The following is a 14572-nucleotide window of genomic DNA, read 5'->3' as shown; positions in this document are numbered from 1 at the left end:
AAGATAAAAATGCTTAGAAATAGTTAGATGAAGTTTCATATACGGTTTTAAAACCAAATTCATAAATTTCTATCAAATTTTGAGAAAAATCCGTATTGAGGAAGTTTGTCAGGTCGACTGTTCGAATGTATGTTAACGCGATAACGGTAAAACAAATAGAGTCAAATTGATAAAATTTGGTACACAGACTTAACCTTTATAGTATAAACAAAATTTAACATCTGTCAAATACAACGAGGGGTTGACATTCTGTTGCTATATGCATTCAGAAATATATAAAAGTGATAATTTAGAAATACAAGGACTTAAATATGTCAAATCTGTCAAGGGCTTTTATGACAACAAGTCTAGTTTTGTGTCACATTTTTCAATCACTTGGGATAAATGCGTCTAAAACAAATGTGATTTTTGACAGTGTGCTAAGGAGTATTTGCCGCTAAATTTATCAAGGATCACAACATGAATTCAGTAAAAGACTAAGTTTGTAGGAAAAGTCAATATTTCGTAATGAGTGTACACCGATGTCATGCCAAGCCTATTCTGAGATAACATCTTAATTAGAGAAAGTTTTGAGGAGACCACACCCATCGGTTAGTATGCAAATGATGGTGTGTTTTAAAACATGTATCACCATTATTTATCCTTATTTATCAAAAATCTTTATACATAATTTTTTTATTTATTTATTTTTAAATTTCATATTTTTACGATTTTTCTCCAGCTTTATCCATATTTATTATATTAACATACTTCAAACACAAATTCGATTTCTCGATACTATTCATTTCAGAAGCTAAGGAAAAGCTAAAAGCAGCAAAGATAAATATTTCATAACCATTGTACACCAATGCCATGCATGACTCTCTCGGATATAACACCTTCAATTGAGAATATGCGAGAAAGTTTGGGAAGACTACTTCCGTTGGTTAGTATATGTGTGAAAATGTATTCATACAGTATATTTCATAACTGTTTTTTACAATGCCATGCACGGCACTCTGTGGTATAGCATTTTTATTACAGAATTTGCGAGAAAATTTTGTGGTGATAGTTTCCTATTGGTTAATATACAAATGAATGTGTACTTTAAAACATGTATTATTATTATTATTTAATCTTTATTTATCAAAAATAATTATAAATAAATTTTAATTTATTTTTAAAATTCATACTTTTACGATTTTGCACCAACCTTATCCATATTTATTATATTAACATATTTCAAACACAAATTCAATTTTCGGTTAATATTAATCGCATGTTCATTCCAGAAGCTAAGGAAACGTTAAAGATAAATTCAGAATAAAAGTTAATATTTCGTAGCTGTAGTTCACAATGCAATGCCAGACACTCTGCGGGATAACACCTTTATCAGAGAGTATGCGAAAAAATTTCGGAGAGACCACTGCCGCTGGTTATCATACAAATAAAAGTGTGTTTCGAAACATGTATTATTATTATTTAATCTTTATTATTATTATTATTTAATCTTTATTATTATTATTATTTAATCTTTGATTATACATAATTTTTAATTTATTTCTGAATATCACACTTTTATGATTTTACTACAACCTTATCCATATTTATTATATTATTACATATTTATATATATTATTTTCTGTTATTCAATATATTAAAAAAAGTGTGCTTTAAAATATTTGCTGTTATTAATACATTTTTTTTCTTTTTCTATCCAGTAACATAGTGTTTAAACAAATACTAATATGCATTATTACATTATTACATATTTATATATATTACTTTCTGTTATTTAATATATTAAAGAAAGTGTGCTTTAAAACATCTGGTTTTATTAATACTTTTTTATTTTTTTTCTATCCAGTAAAATAATGTTTAAACAAATGTTAATATGAAACTAAAACCATTGAGATGAATATTGGCCCCCCGAAAAAGAAAAACTGAGAGTTAGGAACGGATTGAACGCAGTTGAGTCAACTTTTCTTGTCCATAATGGAATGGCGTCGCCTCGTCAGCGTTTTCGCTACGAGTATTCTTCCTAGGAAATTTTTCTAAGGCTTCGGCATGCGACGGAACGCCGTGGAGAGGAAGGAAAACACCAAGAGGAAAAGATAAAATGTCGGTGAAAAAAATAAGTCGAGTCCGTGAAATAAAAGCAATCCAGCCAGATGCTCGGGAGCAAAAAAGTTCAGTGTTTTTCTCGTTCAATGAACGCGTTCATCCTTTTGGTTTGGGAAGGAATTTTTTTCTGGTTAGGAACTGGAGATAGGGAAAAATAAAAGAAATAGTGAAGAAATAGTTCGACAGAATAGTTGGAAGAAAGAAAAAGAAAAAAAAAATATCCGAAAGGGGACTGTATTTTCATTTGTTAGATATTTTTTTAAGCCTTGGGAAATAAATGACCCTGCTTTCGTCTGATTGATGTTGATACAAGAATCTGAGGTGGATATTTTTTAAAAATTGTCGAAGAAAATTTTTTTGAAGACTCTTTTTGTTATATTGGAGATGTTACAGTAAAACATTTTCTCTGAAATTAAGGTAGAAGTTTCCCTTTTCAGGCACGCAAGGAAAATTTCTTTGGCTGTACTTTCTCTCTTAATCTTTTTTTTCAGTCTCGACCGCATATCGTTTGTAAAATTACTACTCAAACCCTTAATGCGCAATTTCTCTCTCACTCTCGTTTTTGAAATCATAAGAATACACGTATATAAAAAACAAGGAATGATAATGATACTTTAATTAATTATAAAGTCAATATGAATTAAATATATTTATCTACATGATTGTAATTAAATTTCAAATTAAGATGATTTCTTAAATTTCTTAGTTATTTTTATTTTCTAATGTTTTGTAGTCCTATAGATATAATTGCTCTTATTGCTTATTAGAGCCCAAAGTCTAAGAAGCAACAATTAATGCAGAAGTTCTTGGTTTCATGTATACATTTTATTTGGTTTTTAAAATTGAGCAAACAATTTTTATGTGCCATCGATGTATTCAGCTTGTAAAAAGTTCAACCCAGGTCAAGATGTAGTATCATAGTCATACTATTCACAACGTTACATTTTTTTCTTTTTATTGTTATATATGTTATAATTTTAAAAAAATTTTCAATTGAAAAGAGCTTAATGGTAAAAAAGTATGTTGAAATTTATATTCTTAATTATAAGAAGTTTTGATAATGTTAGAAAAATAGTAAGTCTACATTAGAATAGAACATCAAAATAAATTTCTTTTAAATGCTAAAATGCTCAAATTCAAAATGAATAAAAAACGAGTTTGAATGAATTGAGAGTGAATTTTTAGAAAATTTGACTTCTTCGGATAAGTAAACAATAAATCTTCAAATAAAACTCTATTTCAAAGTAGTATTATATAAAAAAGGTTTAATCTCTTTTTTTAAAAAAACAGGATTTTTATTTAAAAAGTAAAGAAGTACAAATAGAAGAAGCATGGTGAAAAATATATATTATCTTTTCCTATTTAATATTATAAATTCAAAGCTCTTGAGATATTGAAAAATAAAGCATTAGATCTCAGAATTAACAAGATATAATTATTTTCACATTTGAAATGTTTCAATTCGACGAATAGCTCAGTGGGAAAGAAAAAGTTTTTAAAAACATATCCTGTAAATATAAATATTTTGCCATTGAAAACATCAACGTAAAGGAAATTAAAAATAAGAAGTAAAGCATTGAAACAAATAAACGGGAGTGCAGAAACATTTTTTAAATGCTTCCTACAAACATAATTTGGGATGCAAATCATTTGCCGCTAAAACATTAACGTAAACGGAAATGAAAGGCAAGAACTGCAGCATTGGAATTGTTTTGGAAATCTTTAAGTGCACACAGCAAAATGTACAATGGATGTGAAATTGGCGTCTGCACAACTCATCTCCCATCACTCAGGTCTAATTTTCACTCATTTCATTCGACTGTCTTTTCAGGTTAGTTTTTAAAGAATAACCTCCAGTCAAGCATTTCATGTTTAGCAAGTCTTAATTTTATAAATCAGTATTATTAGAATCTTTATTTCTACAAAGCAATATTTATTCGGAAAAATTAATGTTTATTTTTCTTTATGATTTTTTTTTTGTCAAAATCTTATGTAGGATTTGTATGTATATTGAATCTTATGTAACAATATGTAGAATTTTTTTTGTCAAATCTTGATCTGACATCCGTAGTTTCTTTAGGAAAAGCAAAAATAATTGACATTTATTTGTAAAATATTCATGCTTCCACACAAGCCTAAATATATGAGTTTTCTTTCAGAAAAATGCATTGAGCAGATATTGAAAGTTACATATTTAACATTGTTAACAAACTCATTTAATGCTGCAATAAAACAATAGAAATAAATTTAAAAATACTTTAAACATTTATATTTCTTTACTGGTAATAATAAAAATTATTTTGGTAGGTAATTTTCCGATACAGAAACCACAACTCCTGAATTTTCTGATGAATTTATTTGTGTTTGTATTGAGAATGGGTTTACTAATATTTTACCTTTTTTATAGATGTACGGCAATATGTTACCCGAGAAAATGTCAATCAGTACTATGTATGGATTTCAAAATGCATCTAATACTGCTAAGTTCAAAAAGTACATGAACTTTTTATAAATTTTCCAAAAGTTACCAATTTATACCAGGTCCCATTTAAAAAAATGTACCATGGTAATAACTGATCATAATCATCTTTATAAGTTACTTCGTGCTTACAAGCATTCAAAGCTTCCCATCACGAATTTAAGATGTCGAGATTTCTTCGACTGCGAGAAGATTGTTTACAAAATATTTCTTAATTGCCAATTCGTTTCAAGCTTTACACCTATTAGAGATTTCTTCGACTGCGAGAAGATTGCTTACAAAATATTTCTTAATTGCCAATTCGTTTCAAGCTTTACACCTATTAGAGATTTCTTCGATTGCGAGAAGATTGCTTACAAAATATTTCTTAATTGCCAATTCGTTTCAAGCTTTACACCTATTAGAGATTTCTTCGATTGCGAGAAGATTGCTTACAAAATATTTCTTAATTGCCAATTCGTTTCAAGCTTTACACCTATTAGAGATTTCTTCGACTGCGAGAAGATTGCTTACAAAATATTTCTTAATTGCCAATTCGTTTCAAGCTTTACACCTATTAGAGATTTCTTCGACTGCGAGAAGATTGCTTACAAAATATTTCTTAATTGCCAATTCGTTTCAAGCTTTACACCTATTAGAGATTTCTTCGACTGCGAGAAGATTGTTTACAAAATATTTCTTAATTGCCAATTCGTTTCAAGCTTTATACCTATTAGAGATTTCTTCGATTGCGAGAAGATTGCTTACAAAATATTTCTTAATTGCCAATTCGTTTCAAGCTTTATACCTATTAGAGATTTCTTCGATTGCGAGAAGATTCCTTACAAAATATTTCTTATTTGCCAATTCGTTTCAAGCTTTACACCTATTAGAGATTTCTTCGATTGCGAGAAGATTGCTTACAAAATATTTCTTAATTGCCAATTCGTTTCAAGCTTTACACCTATTAGAGATTTCTTCGACTGCGAGAAGATTGTTTACAAAATATTTCTTAATTGCCAATTCGTTTCAAGCTTTACACCTATTAGAGATTTCTTCGATTGCGAGAAGATTGCTTACAAAATATTTCTTCATTGCCAATTCGTTTCAAGCTTTATACCTATTAGAGATTTCTTCGATTGCGAGAAGATTGCTTACAAAATATTTCTTAATTGCCAATTCGTTTCAAGCTTTACACCTATTAGAGATTTCTTCGATTGCGAGAAGATTGCTTACAAAATATTTCTTAATTGCCAATTCGTTTCAAGCTTTACACCTATTAGAGATTTCTTCGATTGCGAGAAGATTGCTTACAAAATATTTCTTAATTGCCAATTCGTTTCAAGCTTTACACCTATTAGAGATTTCTTCGATTGCGAGAAGATTGCTTACAAAATATTTCTTAATTGCCAATTCGTTTCAAGCTTTACACCTATTAGAGATTTCTTCGACTGCGAGAAGATTGTTTACAAAATATTTCTTAATTGCCAATTCGTTTCAAGCTTTACACCTATTAGAGATTTCTTCGATTGCGAGAAGATTGCTTACAAAATATTTCTTAATTGCCAATTCGTTTCAAGCTTTACACCTATTAGAGATTTCTTCGACTGCGAGAAGATTGTTTACAAAATATTTCTTAATTGCCAATTCGTTTCAAGCTTTACACCTATTAGAGATTTCTTCGATTGCGAGAAGATTGCTTACAAAATATTTCTTAATTGCCAATTCGTTTCAAGCTTTATACCTATTAGAGATTTCTTCGATTGCGAGAAGATTGCTTACAAAATATTTCTTAATTGCCAATTCGTTTCAAGCTTTACACCTATTAGAGATTTCTTCGATTGCGAGAAGATTGCTTACAAAATATTTCTTAATTGCCAATTCGTTTCAAGCTTTACACCTATTAGAGATTTCTTCGATTGCGAGAAGATTGCTTACAAAATATTTCTTAATTGCCAATTCGTTTCAAGCTTTACACCTATTAGAGATTTCTTCGATTGCGAGAAGATTGCTTACAAAATATTTCTTAATTGCCAATTCGTTTCAAGCTTTACACCTATTAGAGATTTCTTCGACTGCGAGAAGATTGCTTACAAAATATTTCTTAATTGCCAATTCGTTTCAAGCTTTACACCTATTAGAGATTTCTTCGACTGCGAGAAGATTGTTTACAAAATATTTCTTAATTGACAATTCGTTTCAAGCTTTACACCTATTAGAGATTTCTTCGATTGCAAGAAGATTGCTTACAAAATATTTCTTAATTGCCAATTCGTTTCAAGCTTTATACCTATTAGATAAACTAGTCAATATAAGAAATTTTTAAAAAAATTCTTTCATAACGGTAAACAATTATAATTGAAAAATGCATTAATTTTTAACCAGACATTTGGAAGGCAAAGTTTTGGTGCTTCATCTTGAAAGTATGGCGGATTTTAGGCTCCTTCTAGGATCAAACTACATGTCAAAATATATTAAGGTGCTTCTACAACCAGCTTGTATTCTGATCTCGAGAAATATGAATTTTTATTCAATGACGAATTTTGTTTAAAGACACCGACTTCCAAGTTCCGAAAAAGTGCAATAACGAATGAACTTATGGAAGCGGCAAAACATTGACCCACAATCTGTATTTACATCCTTGCATGAATGAAGGCAGAAAAGGATAGTAAAGCTTCGAAGTAGTAAAACAAAGTAACTACTTCGAAGGAAGCACCATTCAAAAAAGATTTACCTATTCTTTATCCTCTGCGATAATATAAATAGCCAAAATTTTTCAACAGAGCATTAAACTAAAAATAAATTTTTATTCTATTATATAAGGAAAAATAAAGAAATTTAGCAGAATGTTAGTTTATTTCTATTAAAAAATGCAAGCTATTGAATTCAGTTTACAAGTGCTATTTTACCATGTATATTATGATAAACAAATACATTTTTTTTATCTTACACTTTAAATAGGAATTAAGTCTTAATATATTTAAAACATGAAGGAAAAAGAAAAAAAAAGCTCTTCTTGGAGAAGCAACCATTTGAAGTTTATTTTGTAAATAAATTGGTATAATATAATAAATAAAGACATTTAAATAACTTTTGAAATATTAAAGAGTAAACTTTAAAATTCTGTATAGAAATCGAAATTTTATTAATTTTTTCTAAACTGTGAATTCTTAAAAGAATCTTATATACTCATATCAGTCTTATTTATTTTCCGAGAATACTTGTTCCCTTAACTTAGGCGCTGAAACCAGAAAAAGCTAGGAAAACATTCTATTACTAACTTTTTTTGAAATTCAAAAGATTTAGAAACGAAATAGATAAATAAATAAAACAATTTTTAGAAAACTCTTTTATTAGTGTTCATAACAGAAAAAATAATGTTTTTATTTTAATTAATTCTACTTTTTAATTCTAAAAAATAGTTTTTATTTTAATTAATTCTACTTTTTAATCTTGAATTTATAATTCAATATGACAAATATGACTGTATAATCAAACTAGTTATTTTTATATTTGCTATCAGGAAACATCACAAGTATGGATTGAAATCTACAAGTATAGAATAAATTAAGTTCTGAAAATAGTAAAATAAGGCATTATCTCAATAGTTTATAAATATGAAAAATTTTAAAACTATAACTAACCAGAAAGTAAATGAAATATTAGCTCCAATTTTCCGTCTTTATAAACAAAATAAAAAATGAGCCAAGTTAAATAAAAGTGAGTAAAAACTATCCAGTTAAAAAAAATGTCTGATCTCGCTAACATTGAATGTAAACGAAAGAAAAAAAATATTATTGTTTCTTAAATAAAACGATAAAAGATTTCTAACACAAAAATTCTGGATGCTTTCTTGATCTTATTACCCGTTGAAATTCTAATCCGATATGTTTCGTTTCAGAAGAGATTATATGAAATCGAACGTCGCTTGTGGGCAGCAGAAATCTGCAGATCAAAGACACGTGAAATGATTTGCCTTCAGAAGATAAGACGACATTAATTACAGCAGCATATGTTAGGATTAATCTTTGACGAGGACACGTCATTATCTGAAAGACACACTCAAGGAAGAAAGTGATCATTCCGATGGATTTTGCACGAGGACATTGCGAAATCATTCGTATTATCTGCTTTTCATTCACTCACAATAGTACCGAGTGCAAGAAAGCAAAGGAAATTGAAAGATTTGTATTGGTATTTTATCATTTTCTGTAAAGCTAAAAAAGATTTAAATTTCGCTAAATTAATTCATTTTGTATAAAATTGTTATTTCATTCCTTATTATTTTAATGGAAACGTGCAAAGAAAATAAAAGAAATTGAAATATTTGTTTTGAATATTTTATCATTTCCAATGAAGCTAAAGAAGTTTGAACATGTCTAAATTAATTTATTTGTATAAAACTATTATTTCATTCCTTATTATTTTAATGGAAACGTGAAAGAAAACAAAAGCGATTGAAAGATTTGTATTGATATTTTATCATTTCCTGTGAAACTAAATAAGTTTGAATATAATTAAATTACTTCATTTGTATAAAACTATTATTTCATTTTTTGTTTTGTTTTTTATTTAAACTTGCAAGAAAACAAAACAAAAAAAAATGTAAGATTTGTATTGATATTTTGTCACTTCTTGTGGAGCTAAAAAAATTTGAATTGGACTAAATTGCTTCATTTGTATAAAACTATCATTTTATTTCTTATTTTTTTAAAGCTAAAGATTTTTTTATTGTCATTTCTATCTCGTGAAAATACAGAAAAGAAAGTGTTATAATTATCGGTAAATTTTATTGAGAGATTTCGATGAATATTCTTCATCTAAAAAATCCTCAAATTCGAAAAATCCATTTTTTAAATTATACCTCCCAGCTAATTCGATATCTGACTAAACATAACAAGTGAAGTGATAAAAAGTGATAAACGGTTCTGACGCGAGAATTTTAATAAAATTCTGGAATATGTCTTGATGTATCTATAACTATTCTATCTGCTGATTTCTATAAAATTTTAAACAGAATCCTTCGGTGGGGAAGTCAGTCTGTTTGTTCTTTTGATAACTTAACAACGCCTCTAACTCTGTAGATGAAAGTTAACAAACGGTTTGATTTCAACAATTATGGATACGCATTAAGCTTTGGTCCAGATCAGTCAGTGAGTGACGATCAATCGATTTGCTCCGGATATTACGATAATACACATAAAAGAAAATGAAATCTACGATCGCAAATTTCATGTTATCATGTGAGAACATAATTATTTTTAAGTCAATATTTGTCTTAATTAATTTGTCATTAACGAGTTTAAACCGGTTTGAAGCCTTATGTACATATAACTTTCATTTTCAATTTTTCTAACTGGCAAACAAAGTTTTGAGCTCGACCGATTTTGAGATGAAAAAAAAAACCCATCGTTTTTCTAAATATCAAAGCATGCGTAATCTGATAATCTCGTGATTGTTTCAAACCGGTTTAAACTTTCAATGAGTTAAATTAATTAAGACAATTCGTAAGAATTCAGTGAATGAATAATTTGGAAATCAAGTTGTAACTTTAGTTGGCGATAAATTGCGAAATGTGACAACCTTCTGCATTATTTTCTGATAACCCTAAAAGCGAAAAATGGATGCCTCAAAAGCGATAAATCGCCAATTTGTTGTCTGCGCATTTTGAGGCTTCACAAACTTCAAACCAAAACAACATCCTGTTCTCACATGATAAAAAGAGCCATATGGATGAGATTCTATGTAAGGTTTTATTGCTACAATTGCAAATAAGTATGTTTTAGTTCAAGTTAGTCAGTGGATTGACTGCAGATTCATTTGTTCCTGTTATTACACATATGAAAACGATTTATTTAAAAGACAATATCTTAGATGGAGAAATATTATTATATGATCTCAACACCAGCATTTTAAATTTATATGAAATTTTGGGTCCAAACAATCAACAGAGGGCTTCGAAATCCGTGCCCGATTCTCTTCAATGTAATTCAAAGTTGAAATCAGAAATGCCGTATTGTGCCAGCCTACAAGAGAGCTATAGAAGAAAAACCCTAGAAGGTATTTATGAATATAAATATGTTATTTCATTTCATATCATGATTTGTTTTATTTAGGGTTTCATTTTGTAGATTTCGTGCTCTAATTCCAATATTATTATTTCTTAATTTTTTTTATACAGATGTGTATGAAAACACATTAGAGCAAATATGTACTCCAATGACAATATAATTAGAACAATTCCAAATACAATTAGAGAAATATTCGTTGTCGTAAAAAAAAATTGTGATGAATGCTGTACGAGAAAATGAATGTATTACAATTCTTAATGTCTTTCTGGAAATAAAATATACAGTGACTTCAAGAAAACGCTTTACCTCCTTCTTTCAGTATTTATTTTCTTCTTATATGTAGGATAAACCAATATGAACGTCCTGAATTCAAAACTTTTCTGTACAAAGGAAAATTGTTGCATTTATTTGAAACATGCATACTTCATGAGATGTTTTATTCAGGTATTGATTGCAAGCATCACGGATGTTTAATATGCGCTCTTTTTGTTGCAAAGCATGCATGAATTGTGTAACACAGTTCTTTTTTGCAATCTTTAGAAAGTTTGCCGATGCCGGCAGCTGCAAGTTTTCATTTTAAAATAAAGATGTTGCATTATCACATTTTCTTATAAAGAAAAAAAAATTATCAATGCCACATTACCACTTTGGTGGATAGATCATTCAGCTGTCAAAAATAAAATGAAGAATTATTACTTCAATCATTATAATTTCAGGTTTTTCAATAAGAGTATTTGCAATACTATGTTTAACAATCATTTAACGATTCTAAAAACCGTATCACAGCTGACAATAATAATATGACATTGGCAGAAACATGTTACAAAAATTTCGTGACTGTCTCTGTTATCAAGACACTATTTTATTTATTTATGTGTACACACTATCATACTCCGAGTAGCCTCTTTATACAACAAAGTAGACTTTATGCCTCTTCCATAACATGTTCCACGACGGGATTCTCGTCACATTACAATGACGTTGTTTCGCTTTCAAGCAACATACACTATATTGCACACCGCGTTCATTATTTGTGATAACATAGCAGTAAATTAACTGTACCATGCGCAATGTCTCCGTGGCATATTTGTTGAATTTCAAGAGCGTCCTTTGTCCATCTAGGAATCGAAAAAATGGTACAACACGTGATCTCAACGCAGGAAACTGTACAGTTTCCGGTGTGTACAGCGCGTTTTCTCTTGATACACTCATTCGATATCACTCTTGTATCGATGCTACCTGTGACTTCTGTACGGTAAACTAAATTAATTTAACATTTTGTATCAGATTTTATAAATACCTCAGAAATGATTTTAAAAAAAAAAGAAAATTGTTATGCACAAATTTGTACCTCAGAGATAAACTAAGTCCAAATTTCTTGCCTTTGTTATTTTTGTTGTATTTACAAAATTTTGGTCATATTTGTAAAGAAAGATAAATAAAAAATTGGTTTCAAAAATAAAACACAGTTTACGAGTACACGACGTTCTGGAAGTTTCTTTGTAAAATGTCTAAATTCTTATTCCCGATCATTTACCTCTGATGTGTAGAAATGAAGTGAGTTTGAAAAGTTTGATGTTTAAAAGAAAACAGTGTTTCTTTTAAACATCAAAGAAAACAAAAACAAAAGAAAACAGTGTACAATCCACGTTTCCCTGGAATTTACAGTATCTTAGGTTAAATAATCCATTAATTCCTAATGGAAACTCAAAAAAAAAAAAAAAAAAAAAAAACGTTTTCATAGGACAATTCTTTATTCTGCATTAAATCTGACAAAATCATAGCAATAGCGATTTTTCTTTCAATTTAATAATTTACATTAAATGTAAAATGTTGTGTAATATTTTATCTGACAGGCGCAAGAGCAGTGCCTCTTACAGTGCAACAAGTGACGCGTTATGGTACGAGTCATTACATTGGCCCTATGATTGTGACGTTCCCACAAATTGATACTATTTCAAAATATCCAACTAGGTAAACATAGACTTACCACTCGAGATGCGGATCCTTCTCTGTGGAAGAATCGCCTGAACGCTGACGCCAGGATTGCCGTGTAATGGAGGGTCGGACCCTCGGTCAGTGTACCGCACAAAGTCTGACAACAAAGAGCCCCTGAATGAATGGAAAGAGATCGTCCTAGCACACGCAGGTGCCTACATAGCCAGCGGTCAAATACTTCCCGGCGCCAATGGTGCGGTACGGTAGCAGGGGCGGAGAAGCGACGACTCTGGAGCTGGCGGTTCGGATAGCGGTATCTGGAGCTCCGGGTGGGATCCAGTGGTAAGATAGCTGGGGGAGAAAAAGAAAGTCAGTTTAGATGAGTTAAATCAGCTGAATATGTTTTCCGAAGTTACACGAGGTCTCGTTATTAGGACTGACGAATATTTTCAGAGCGGTTATTACGTAACCAATATCAAAAAGTCACAAATACAAGTGATCAATCTTTTTCAAAGAGGGGTGTGATTCAAATACGTGATACGATCTTACTGATGAAATTTCGATTACAGATTTTGGATCACGATAGAAAGTAACAATCGATACGATATCACTGAAATTTGCCAGAGCGGTGACTTCACTGGAAAGTTACAATCGATACGATCTGTCCGATGGAAGCTCTCGAAAGAAATCTGTGATTGGATTGAAAAGTGAACGGACCGGTTATTGGAATTATCGTATCGTATCATTGAATTGCATATCACTGAAATTTATCGGAGCGGTGATTTCACCGGAAAGTGCGAGGTTTCACTGGAAAGTGCGGAGTCACCGCTCCACTTTACGGGAGTGACCGATATTCGTATTTGATGATGCACTATTCCATACAGATCATTTTTAATTGCTCGTGACATGATTGACTTTGATTACATGTATTCTGTTTACTGTTGGTGCCATCTATTGGTAGAATATAGGACTAAAGTAAACATTTTAAAGAAATGACATATATTTTTAATTCACCTTTTCCAGAAAATGGTTCACTCTAATAAATAAATTAAATAAATGGTTTTGAGAAAAAAAATAAAATTTAAGAAGTAAGCTGAAACAGATAAATTAATTCAATCACAAGTTACTTAAATTAGTAAATTAAGTATTAATTACAATTAATAAATTTCATATTTAATACTAATAATTTTTAATTAATAATATGATTGAAATAACAGATATTTGGAACGCATATTTAAAAAAACAATAGCAATATTATTTGTTATTCAAAAAATCGTGGATTATGCATCTCTACTCGTTATTTTAAAATTGTAGCGATATCTATGCTGAAATCACACGCTCCGAATTTCCTAACCACTACAGAGAATGGATACTTGGTGCTCGATCTATGACGAAACCGTTCCGGCAGAGTCTCGTTTCTGTCAGTATCCGGCAAAACTCTGACGTCCAGATCTCGATCCCACGATCTTCTAGTTCGGAAGCAGAAATTCTGTCATTATTGTCATAAATCTCTGGCTTGAAAATATATACTCTTCAATCAGGGTCTAGATCTCGCGAGTTTCTGATTAAGAAGAAAACGCTCTGCAGTAGTAGTCTCAAACCCAGGATCTCTGTGAATAAACGTTTTTGCGGTTGTTATTAGCGGCAGGGTCTTTTCCCGTATGCTATTACTATATAGCGTGTTTTGTGTTTCACTGTAGAGTGAAACCAGTGGGCGTGGTCTTGAAAAAATTTTCTCGCATGTTTTTTTAATAAAGATGTTACTGTATGTACAAATGTTGTGTCACAATGTTATGTTGTTGTCTAAAATATGAAATAAATAAGAAAGTCAATATTCTTCCTTTCAGAACGTAAACCTTAAACTTTCTCCATGACATGCAAAATGTTGTTGAAAAAATGACAGGTTTGTTTATTTTTAGCGGTACAACTGGCAAGTCAAGGGTAAGCGTATTATGACTATGAAACAAATCTTCTCCGATACAATCGGCTTGTGTTTTAACTC

General features: G+C 30.0%; 1 protein-coding gene across 1 annotated transcript in view; it reads right to left on the bottom strand.

Annotated features, from left to right (window-relative positions):
* Positions 1-14572, bottom strand: part of LOC129987761 (uncharacterized) — a 185002-nt gene that overhangs the window by 129537 nt on the left and 40893 nt on the right. The window contains exon 3 of the mRNA XM_056095701.1: positions 12623-12921. Within this exon, the coding sequence (XP_055951676.1) occupies positions 12623-12921 (299 nt within the window). The remainder of the gene's footprint in view (positions 1-12622; positions 12922-14572) is intronic.

The sequence above is a fragment of the Argiope bruennichi genome, chromosome 10 (assembly GCF_947563725.1).
Source record: "Argiope bruennichi chromosome 10, qqArgBrue1.1, whole genome shotgun sequence".
Lineage (NCBI taxonomy): Eukaryota > Metazoa > Arthropoda > Arachnida > Araneae > Araneidae > Argiope > Argiope bruennichi.
The sequence above is the reverse complement of the archived record's forward strand: the minus strand, read 5'-3'. Positions and strand labels throughout refer to the sequence as shown.